Source organism: Stegodyphus dumicola, chromosome X2 (genome assembly GCF_044657685.1).
Source record: "Stegodyphus dumicola isolate Sdum_Otavi_A_Nest chromosome X2, ASM4465768v1".
Lineage (NCBI taxonomy): Eukaryota > Metazoa > Arthropoda > Arachnida > Araneae > Eresidae > Stegodyphus > Stegodyphus dumicola.
In genome coordinates, this window is record NC_140781.1 from 185298693 (window position 1) to 185311313 (window position 12621).

Below are 12621 nucleotides of genomic sequence, written 5' to 3' on the forward strand. Positions count from 1 at the left end.
GATGGTGTATGACCGACTGCATTTGATTGTACTTTTAAGGTGCCTGAACTGGTTCTTGAGCATTAACAACATCCCTGTCCGATTTCAGGCATACAAGGTGATGCTAAATAGACTCAACCGCTGTTTAATTTAATGCACTTTGAGTTGATGAGCAATAATAGCATTTCTGTTGATGGAACGGACCAGTTGAGTTTAATTAACAAATTGTTTTAAGTTCTCTTGTCCGTATCCTCATCACCTAATTAACTATTTCTTTCTCGTTAAGTACAATGTAAGTTATTTAAGAACTAAAAACAAATCTCTAATTGGATGCAGAATTTTATGGCTGTGGATTCTTATTTTTATTGATTTTTTAGTAAGATTTGTGATTTAATTTTCACCCAATGAATGAAACATTATTTAATGTCTATTAAATCGCTCTTGTTTCCTTGTCACAAAACATGTTATGCAAGATATTTTAAGATTCTGGCAATATTTTATTGAACAAAAACAGCTCGAATATAAACTTGAAAATGAATTTAATAATAAATAAGTCTTGCTCCAATTAGTGAGTAAGAAAATCTAAAATACTGTATACAGTCTTAGATGTAGCATTTCATAATTTTCAAGTGAAATGTATAAAAATAATTCAGCGGCACTTTGTATAAAAATAATTTTCTATGGTAAACCAGTTCTAAGGTTATATTATTTTAGAATGAAAGACTTGTATATTAGTTTAGAATACTTTACTTGTTTGGGATCTTATTGCTAATGATCAAGATAAAAGTATTTCAAATGAAAGAAGCTTAGAAGTTACTAGGCGAAGGCGAGCAGGAAAAGTATCATTTGAGGGCATTTTAATATTATTTTATGGGTGAAATTCTCTATTTAGTGATATATAGTGATATATATATACATATTTTTGTATAAATGATAGTTTATATCTTGGAACCACCATGAAATATAGCCCTCATTTCTAAGAACTTAAGTAATATTTTAACAGAATGTTTATAAAGCAAAAGAATTAATGAAATAATTTTAAATTCATAAAATAAAAGTTTACGCAAATTTGGTAGACAAAATTTTAAACTGTTATGAGGCTTACTTGGTTTTGCAAACAGTTAATCAGAAATATTATATAAAAATGGACAGTTAACTAGTTGTGTTTAATTAACACGATTGATTCAAGCTATTATCTTTCCCTTCGGTTCAACTTAAAACTGTAACATAAAAGCAATTAAAGAAGCACTTTTCTGTTTGCAGTACATTCATCTTTTAAGCTAAAAATGTGAGAAAGTATTTTTGTTTTTTATTTTTATCCAAAATTTTATTTGAAAATTCTGTCATTAATAAGTTAAATTTCTTGCCTAACGTGGTGTTTTCTTTCTCCCCACCTCTATCTTTTTTGTCCACTGGATATTAATTTCTCATGAATGGCGTTTTATTTGTGGGCAAATTAACAGCTAGTTATAACTTACTGCTATTACTTAAGAAATAAATGTGATAACAGCATGCAAGGAGACATGATAATATGAATCAAAAACATTTACAACTATATTGGTTTCATTTTTATGTCCGCAGTTCATTTTGATCTAATCCATCTTCAATAAGTTATTTTTGGTCTCTAAGATATTGCAAATTTGCCCTGAAATGTAACTTAATTAATTTTCAATAAAACAGAAAAAAGAGCAAAATTTGAACGGAAGTATTCAATATAACTGCAAATGAAAGGCATCACTCTTGACCCACCCTTGCTAATAAACGAAAATCAGCTAAAATTCTTTGAAGGTCGATTATGTACCATTCGTAAACATTCCTGTCGTTATTTGTAATTTAAAATTATAACATTTTTACCTCGTTCTCTGTAGTAAGCTACGTAAAAATGAATAATAAACCAGCTTAATAGTCGTATCATTTAACTAACATATACAAATATTACGATAAAAATTTTTTAAAGAGAATGCATGAGAGAGCATCGTTGAGAAAATAGTGTAATTATTTCAAAGTGTTATGAAAATTTTTATTAATGTGAAAGTTTGAAGATATTTCTTTTGCAACGCTGAAAAAATATCATTAATAAATAACTTTAATTAAGAAAATTGACGAAATTCGGTAAGTAGTAGATATACGTATATGAGATAATTTGGTAAGCAATAGTTGTATTTCATTTGATTTTAAACTCAAACGCTAAATAATGCATGAATAGGATACGTGTTTAAAAATACATAAGAGTGCGATATCAGTTACGAAGCCAATCCCATTGATGCCATTTGACAGGCTTACCTTCTAAGGCCATTTGCATAATTTCCTTAGCTTCAATAGTAATCTAACAGATAAAATTTAGCATATCCTTTCAAATTGCCTGTTAGCATCTAAATAGTACTTTTAGTCATGCTAAAATGCCTGATCTTCCCAGTTTCTTAATGGAAGAATGGACAAGATAGAGATATTTAAAAGGTCAATATCTGCCTTTGGAAGTTAACAAGTAAAAAATATCTTATATCCTCCTAGTTTATTGCTGAGTACCGGACGTTTAATCTTAAATCAGACATGGTTCGTGAATCGCAAATCCTATAGGAAACCGTCCACTGAGCTTACCTTTACTTTCTTGCATTGTTATATTTTGGACTTTACCGAACATTGAATTTTAATTGGGGCAACATCAGAACACTTCAACGAGATTTCCACGCCGGATGCAAGTCGTAAAGAAAAAGTAATGGAAAGGTATATAGGCACGCTGTTCTTTATGCTGTAGAAGCAAGACAATGAATCTAATTGGCTTTTTCCATGCATTGCTGCAGCAAATAGGAAGTATGGTGCATGAAGACTGTTAATGTTTAAAGGATGATAAATGAGCAAGAACATGTTTAAGAAATGAGCGGAATTTTTTTAAATATCCAAGCATTAAAATTAATAATCTCCTGTTTTAAAAAAAATATATATTAAAAAAATTGAAAGCATTCAGACTTCATATTACGCCCAAAGTGGCGTTTTTTTTTTAACGTTGTGTGCCTTACCTTTATTTATTAAATATCAAGTTCTTCGAGCTTAAACCATAAAATTCATTTCAACAGCAATATCACAAAATAATTTAAAAAGAGCATAACATTTCCGATACACAGCCTCGCACGCTGGAGATAATTCCCCCCCCCCGCACAGTTTTGCCATTGCTCGCTTTGAAGTCGTTAAGTTTCTTAATCAAAAACTCACAAAGGCTTTACAAACTATGAAACAGATAATAAAACAAATTCCAAATTCTAATTTTGAACTTCCAGATGCCCAAATTCGGGTGGAGACGGTCCCAATTGAAATCTGATTCGCTGAAGCGTTTATGTAGGTGTCTGCGTCATTAGCGTTATATAAGAAACATATGACATGGATTAGTTTTGAAATGATAAGCTTAGAGAGATTTATTATAAGAAGTTACTGTTTTTGAAACATAAAGAGAAAATAGTCAAATTAAAATGGACAGTTAAGGGACCGGTGCAAATTAAAGTTAGAATTCACAACAGTTCCCCTTAAAACGTCCTCTCCGAAGGCATATATAGAGAAAAGTACGCAGCAAATTGAGAAAATAATTTAACTATTAAGCAACAATCTTTTGTTCTTTTATTCACCTCTTTTTCATGGCTTACCAGTTCCACCAACGCCGGAGTAGTAAGATCGGTAAGCACGGGTATTTAGCACGGGTATTTAGACTTAAGTTCAAATCTCGGCAAATGAGTTAGCTGCATGGACGCTTTTGTAGTTTTTTCGATGCATAATGTGGACACAACAGTTCTCCTTAAAACGTCCTCTCCGAAGGCATCCCTCTTTTTAGACAAATAGCTTTTGTATAGTTTGCCATAATCCAAAAAACCTCTGTGGCTTAACTCTCCTCCTTCAACAAACGCAATTTTGCCCTACTTCTTCTGCTAAAAAACTGCATTTCTCCATTAGAATTCAGAATGAAATTCACACGAAAAAGTATAAAAATATACTTGTACTTTGAAAAGTTTATCTTTACTTCAATTGGAGACGGTTTATTTGCAAAATGCTATGAGTCATAATAAAGAGCATGTGACTGTATTTCAGCATTTATAATATCTTTACATAAAAGGGAAAGGCAGCTGCATGACAATTACCCGAAACTCCATATTTTATATGCCACTAGCTTGCACTGTTTGCTCATATGGTCATTAAATATCAGTCTTTATTCATTCACCTTTTAAAATCTTGTTCGAATATTTTTCAGCGTAGCATTATCTCAAAACGGAATTCTCTGCTTAATTTATTTGAACGAAGGGAGCTCACATAAAATAATGAAAAAAAAAATTGAAGAGAGGGGAGGGATGAAATCATTGGTAAGATGGCTTTCAAATTATTATTTTCTGATAAAGTATAGTTTTGGGACATCTCTTATTATTAACAAGAGTGTTGCAAATGTTTGTAAAAATTATCAGTGCTGTATACTGCAAACTATGTTTATTGTGAATTACATCGATTGGAGATAATTTTAAAGGTAAAATAAAGGTGTTAAAGAATACTGATGTTAAATTTAATCACTCATTTAGTAAGCAGATGCAGTATTTGGAATTGAAAATAAATTTAAAATCTCGTACCACGTTGAGTGGCAACACCGCTGAGAGCTGGCACTTCTCGAGATCGCAAAAATAACAAGTCCTCTGGTACCATTAAACAGTCGGAGAGTAGAGAACATGTTGTGACGGAACAGAAGAGGAAAAAAGGGAAAGCTTAAGTTATAAATATTCCGTACATCAAAGTAATCTGTATTTTTCCACACAAGTTTCAAACTTTGGCTTCTCATCAGTCTTGTTAATTACTTGTTCTTACATCAGATAATTCAGGCTTCGTCTGGTGCTGACTGGAAAGGATTCAGTTAGCGCCAGCCTAATCTTATAAACTATGACAAAATTGAAGAGACTCCAATGAACGCTAAGCTAAGATTGAATGTTTTCTGTTCTTAATTTTGCAATGATGTTTTTTACTTGCATTTACTGTTAAAATCTAGTTTGCTATATTCAGTACACACTGCTACAACTCTCCTCCGAAAGAAGAATAATTATATTTTTAATGCCACCACGATTACCTTTCTGCACAGCAATAAATCTCCACAGCTGTGGTGAATGCAATTTAGCGCTCATGGATGACAGCAATATATAAAATATTCCTGTACGGTACATTCAAATTCCTTGAGTGAGAATGTATAGTAGTCAGTTTTCCTTAGAAAATCCTCCACGTAGGCATCCCTCCCCTTAGACAGATAGTTCTCGAAAGCTTTGCCATATTTAAAATAAACCCAAACACTGAGTGAGTGAGTTTCATAAAATTTCTGCGAACGAAATATGAAAATTTTGCACAGGTTTTACGCACAATCGTATTTTATATATATTATAAAATTTTTTTGAAAAAGGGACTGTATAATCTCGAGTTATTCAAATTCATTTTAAAACAGGGCAAAGATTAGAGAAAATAACCATCTTAAGCGCAAAATATAAAGACGGATAACTCTTTCAAGGTTGTGAAAAGGCAACATTAGTGGTTTTAGGGACAGTGAAGATGATGGTTTCAGTGAAGAAGATTGCATTTGCTCAAAACAAGGAAAGCGAAAGTAAGTTGACACTGAAATGGTGTGAGAATAAAACAAGGAAAACTCATGATTCGCGATTAGCGAAGAAGATATCTGATGTAAGAAATCGTTGAGAAATAACTCTTGCAGTAAGTAATGGATTAAAAGCGTAGTAGCATTTGGTTTTATAAACTAGCAGCACATGAAAAATAAATTACGCAGTTTTCTGTTTTTCTAATTCATGCATTTCCATTGTCTGCTGTAACAATTACAGTCACTTCCCCAACTAAAACTTCTTCACTCTACTTATTCTCGGAGGAACTATTTTTCGACTGCGAAACTTAATTTTAAATGCAGAACCGAGAATATTAGCGAAATAGCTGAAAATATAGTCCATGTGAAAATTAGTATGTAATAACCTTCGCTAAATTACCTATGATAGAATGATAAATATTTAAACTATAAGCAGTAGAAAGAAATTCTGTTTTGCTTTGTAATAGTAAAGCAATCCAAATCTTACACAGAACGGTGCTTCTATGTATATTTAAAACATACAAATGCAAAACCTAATGGAAATGCGTTTTATTACTACCAGTTAAAATTCAATTTTTAATACATCTAATGTATTTATTCGAAATGATAGAATTATATTACTACAGTTAAAATTCCATTTTTAATACATATAATGTATATATTTGAAATGATAGAATTATATATATATATATTGACTATAGTTCTAATTTAATGAACTGCACATTTTGCATCTATAAACGACATAGATTTAATGAATGCAAGAGGAGAACATGATATTTTTCATAAGGTGTTGTATTTAGTTCATAAAAACGGTTTTATTAACTGACTTTGCAACTGGCAAGGTAGAGTTAAAAAGTGTTCTTTGTTATGATTTACGTTAATTGCATTAAATAAAACTTTAAAACGTGTTTTATGAATGTATAATACTTTTTAAACACTTTTTCATAATATTAGAGGACCTTTGGTGTATATGTGAGTTGGAGCCTCCAGACCATGACAAGGTACTCAGCAACGAGGAATTTGTTGAAAAAGATAAAGTACTTCTAAAATGCTTTTTCAAGAGAGAAAAATAATTTGCACAATATAACAGTTGCTCAACAAATACTTACCCCTGGCAGAGAGGAGTAGTGGACTTTGGTAGCCCGTCCGTTACAGAACTCCATACATTTAAATAGCTTTATAGCATTAGCGTCTCAATGGCTTTATTATAGTAGCATTAGCGACAGCTTTATTTAATTATTATTAATTTATAGCATTAGCGACAGCCATGGTGTTGCACTTCCATGATTGTTAGTTAATCTTACATTTCTCAAACAGTGACGTTCCACTGAACTTTTACGAGAGAGGCCTCATTCTATTGTTACCCCTTTTTGAGAAACTTGTGCTTTGCTCCACATTTAACTTTTTTTTAAAAAACATTTATTAAGTTCAATCCCATTAGGCACTATACGGAAAGAGAGGGATGCCTGGTGGAGGAATTTTAACGGTGTTACACATGGAAAAAATCACAAAAACGCCCATGCAGCCAGCCCATTCAAGGGACTCGAGCCTTGGACCGAACTACCAGCGTTCAGCGGGTCTGATAGTCTCGTGCAGCCACTGATGGGCCATGCTGAACATTTCACCACTGTTGATGTATATAATGAAACAGTAACCACTTTCTCTACACAAAAATCTTACACAAAGCACTTTCTCTATGTAGATACTTTCTCACGAGTAGTTTAAATAATTACTAATCTAGTATTAAGCTATTGTAATGATGTTTGTTGACTGTATAATTGCCACTTTGGAAATGTTCAAAATGCGCTTAAATTTTAATGTATCGTGTCAACATCGTGAAAGCCATTGTTGCGTCAACTTATTTTATTTAAAAGTGAATAATTTTAAATAGTATTTACATATGTAGGTTCTGCTCATTTTTCATAAACGGTGTTTGTAAAACAGATGAAATAATTGTTAACGTCATAGTGAATTAAGACGTACCATTTCATTCACTAAAAGTAAATTATTACGGTAAATTTTACTTTTTTGAATTCCTGCTAAATTTAAAAGTGCGCAACGTAGTTTTATTTGAGTTCTATGGAATATCGGTCGTAACAATTTTCAGGTCGTCCCAATCGCTAAATCCTCGTGTTGAAGAATCACAATCCACCACCTTTTCTAGTTCGGGCACCACTGTAGAGACATTATTTTCTTAAAGCAGGACATGTGAAAAATGTGCAATGCCCTCGCCGGGACTCGAACCACGGACCTCTCGAATACGCGCCGAGTTTGTTGACTGTTACACCACGAAGGCATGCTAAGAAGGCGGGGAAAATATCTTATAAGTTTGCATAAAACAGAAGTCTAAAGTTGCATTAATGACGAATACTGTTCTTACAAAGAGTCCATATTTACGCATTTCAGATTTACAATTTCGCGTTTTTTAACTTTCTGCGTAGATTATTCCCAAAATGATTAATTCCATTAAATTAAAAATAAGAAATCATCTGCCAAGTTCATTAAAATAAATTTATGGAGGTAAGCAAAATATGTAACGAAAATAAATTCTTAAAATGCATTTCTCGTTTAATCTTAAATCAACGATATATTTTTGGCTCTAATTTATTCGAAAGTTTTGTTGGTTAGTTACATAGAACATGAAGTCTACGTCTGTTAGAACGGGTGCCTTCAAGGAGAACGTTCTGAGAGAAACTTGTTCATGTGCTCGTTACACAAGGGAGAAACAATGAAAATCCCGTACAACCAGCTTGTTCACCAGAAGCTGAACTCAAGACCTACAAGTACTCAGTGGTTTTTATTAATTCGCTAGTGGTAGGCCCAAACATTTTATTTATAAGGAGTTGATGATTTCTATATGTTTTCATAACTTCATTTTAACAGCTTTATTTTACATAAAACAAGTTCTATCAAATAGTCTGCACATAAGTTCCTGCTCGTTGAATAAATTTTACCAAAATAACTGGCTGTGTATCTGGTATAATTTGTTTTCCATGGGAAGCCAGAGCCCGAAAATCACTGAATACAGATAGCAGCTGCTTTGCGTTTATTATTCAAAATTTAAGAAGATATTATAATCTTGAACTGATAAGTTTTTAAAAATATTTTCAACCATGAAATAAATTTTGTATGTCATTGTCCCTTCTTTTTCATAAAATGATACACTGCTTTGTATTCTTTCTTGACAACGCAGACAAGCACATTCGCCAAGTGAAGGGATGTACTCGTGGAGAAAATTTTTAAGGAAACTGGCTCGTATCCATATTAAACATCGGAAAAGTCACAAAAACTCTTTCAGCCGGCAGTTCGCCGGATTACGAGCCGAAGCCGAATTACCAACGATCAGCGACTTCATCATTCGGCCGCATTGTTTTATACTGGAAAGATAAATTCAGACTTAGTTCTACAGTAGAAAATGTAATCAACCGTATTTAAAACGACTACGCATACTTTCAAAAGATAAGATTGTGGTCTTTTGTAAAAGTGGTCATCTTACAGAAGACATCTGTCGGTGATGGCGATTATCAATTTTCATCATGGATTTACTCCATTCAAGGTTATTGGAAATTATTCAGTTATTTTAAAGATATTTACTGAAACCGAATTACGATATTTAGGTAAAGAAATATACTGAAGCAGAAGTGCGGTATTTAGGTAAGATTAATATAGTATTTCGGTAATATTGATAAATTACGATTTAATTAAAAAGATAAGTAGCTAATAAAGTAACAACAACGAAAGAGAATCTTAAATCATTATTATTTTTATTTTCTTGACTATCAGTGGATAACATTTTAAAATACGTTGAATAAATCTTGTGAGTAAAGCGAGAAACCTTAACCGAGATGATTTACATTCTAATTTTCATTATTAACTCCTTTAGTAAAGTTTACTCAAATATTCATTTAACGAAGTCTGTCTGTTAGATTTCATCTTTTGTTTAAAACATTCTGCATTTTTACTAAAGCTTTTCTCCAAATTATTTGAATTCATCTACAGGTGCTTTTCCGTCAACGTTTTTGCCACTAGCATCTTAAATTAAATTTTGTGATCTAAAATTTGAGTTAATATTGTTGTACCTTAAGCTAATATTGTTGGTATCTTAAGCTAATATTGTTGGAATATTTTATCTAAGGTTAGTCACTTAAAAGTTACGAGATCAAAATTCTACCCATACAGGCACTGAAATGTGACTCAAAATTAAAGGCAATTGCTTAAAAAAAAAAAAAAAAAAAAAAAAAAAAAAAAATGTAGCTTAGAAAATGAGATAACTCGTTTAATGAGCAAATCATAGCTGCCAAAATCAAGCCAGTATGATAAATTAACAGCACGCTTAGAAAGAATAATTAAAATAGTTAATCACTTTAACGATTATCACTAAAGTGATTAATTACTCTTTTCCATTAGCTAGTTTCGCTGTTGTATTAAAACTCTCCGGTGATACCTCTGCTCTGAGGTGAGGACCGGGTATTCCATTTTTATGTTGCATTAAAACTCCCTCCCCCGGGGAATGCGATATAAAGTGCTTGGAATTTGAGTTTTAAAAAGCAATTATTACAATTTGTTTTAAGTCTAACTGAAAATCCAGCACTCGCTACTAATTTTGATTTCGGGAGCCTTGGCGTGGTAGTTTCTTTTGCTAAAATGTATTTATGAAACATATATATATGTTGAATGATCTAAAATTCATTTAGTTCGAAAACAAATTTTTCTAATACTTGCGCAATAGCTGCAAAGTAAGATAATAATAAATTATTTACTAAAGAAATATTGACTATATTATATCCTAAGATAAATTTAGTAGAAGTATCAAAAAAGAGGGAGCCCATATGCAGGAAGTTTAATTCCGAAAATTGTGTTTTAAAGTAATTTGAATGTAAATTATGAAAAAAAAAAAAAAAAAAAAAAAAAAGTTTAACTGGGACATTATTTCAATCCAATTAGCTGACCGGAAAGACCACTGCGGATTCATATATCGGGAGAGTTTTTTTTTTTTCCCGACCACCCTGTACATTTCTTCTCTGATGTCCACTACACTACTTAAACCTTTACTTCTGTATTCAGGTTAACTTTGTCTAGAGTATGATGACGAATAAAATCTATCATACAGTTAGCAGAATGTATAGAAAACATACAGTCTTTCATTCTAATGAAGTCATTCAATGATTCAAACCATTCACTTACTGTTTATTGACAGCTGAAATGTTTCTATGGTCCTAAAAGTTAAAAAACAACATGAATTTAGTACCTTTTAGATTTCGAGTATAAACGTATTATTATGAATTCAGTAGTCAAACAACAAAAATCAGCGTTATATTTACAAAATTTTCACAGGACTAGTTTCAATGGTTTTACCGAACCACCATCCTCAGCTGCAAAACCGCAAAAACAAACCTGAGGATGGTGGTTCGGTAAAACCATTGAAACTAGTCCTGTGAAAATTTTGTAAATATAACGCTGATTTTTGTTGTTTGACTACCGAATTAGTATTTATTCGGCGTGTTATTGTGTTTTAACTATTATTATGAATTCTTATAAATTTAGCGCTCTTTAAGGATTTAGGGGAGAAATGTGTTACTTGAAGTAGGTGAGGCTTTAATGTGTGTACGCTTTCTGTAGTATACGCGCACACGCACATCACATTTCATTTTTAGGCTAACTCAAAAGGTAAAGAACAAGAATTCTTACGGGGTCATCTGTTTCCTTTTTACTGCAAGCAACGTCCAGAAGTACAGATGAAAGTCCTGACACTCCTTCTTTATCCAGTGCTTCTTTTAAAATGAGGTTTTTGGTAGATTCTTCAATTCCGACAGGAGAATGTTCGGAAGTAAGCGTCAGCTCAATATCACCGTCTTTTGATGGATCTCCCGGAATTGGAAGGGTACCAATAATACTGCCTGTGTGAAGAACAAGGAACTGAAACTTTAGATTCAATATAATTAATATATAATTTACATATGAGAGCATAAAAAGTGTTATTTAAAATCCGCAGAGAAGTTTAATTCTTTTATGCACATTTTATACGAATAAGGTGTTACTCAACAATGCTTCGAAATACGAATAAGATTTCACCTAATCGTTGCTAATAAAAATGGCTAAGAAATTACACCAGTAAAATACATTTTTATATTTGTTTAGCTGTACGTAAAAAAATATAATTTTTAATTCGTTCTAATGGAAACATATGTCTTTTAGTTAGATTTAATAAATGTTAACTTTAGAGTAATTTATCAATTTAGTGAAAACATTTTGGGGCTAGTGAATAATATTGAATCAGTTCCTCATTTTAAATTTCACAGACGCAAGATATTTTTTTGACAGAAAATAGCGTTCATAGCTTACGAATCGAAGCATTTATGAAGCGTTTCTGAATTCTTCCTAAATGACGGAAATTAAAATAAATTAGTTTGCGTTACAAAATGCGCAAAGACTGTGAATTCTGTCAACATGAAATCTGAAGCTGAATTCTAATTTATTAATTCATCTGTGCTTTTCAGGATTTGTTAAAACAGTTATACATATTATATATGTCAATCTTCGGCAATTACGTCGTCGACGCACAGTTAGTCATGCACGTTTTGCACAGAAATGTGACAATGAAATTATAAATAATGTTTGACACAATGATTTTTTAACTAATGCACAAATTAACAATTCGCTTTTGCACATATTCATTGCATCGTTGTTGAAATTAGAAGGAAAAACTGTTTAAGTATTTTATTTTAGGAAAGCATTCTAGTTCATGAACTTTTTTCCTACTTTTAATTTTTAATTAGTACTTTAATTCTACTTTAAGGAACTTAACTTCTCATTTTAACAGAAACAAGTGTACTCACCAACGGGCAAATCTTCCCGCACAGTAAACGTTTCTGATGATCCGCCATTTGAAAGATAGCATCGATCATCTGAAAATATAAAAGCATCCTTGAATTATGAATCACTGAAAAGTTGTGAATTTATTTAAATTAAATAGTAAAAAATGTTTTATAAACATAACAATATCAATAATTGAAATAATGTAAAAATTATGAAATTCAAAA

At 31.8% G+C, this 12621-nt stretch overlaps 1 protein-coding gene across 2 annotated transcripts in view; it reads right to left on the reverse strand.

The window, feature by feature from the left end:
* Cad96Cb (protocadherin Fat 4-like Cad96Ca) overlaps nt 1–12621 on the reverse strand; it is a 146276-nt gene that overhangs the window by 47540 nt on the left and 86115 nt on the right. For both annotated transcript variants that reach the window (XM_035375973.2, XM_035375964.2), the window contains 2 exons: nt 12418–12486; nt 11270–11478 (listed from right to left, as the gene is read on the reverse strand). In XM_035375973.2, coding sequence (XP_035231864.1) covers nt 11270–11478; nt 12418–12486 — 278 coding nt within the window. The remainder of the gene's footprint in view (nt 1–11269; nt 11479–12417; nt 12487–12621) is intronic.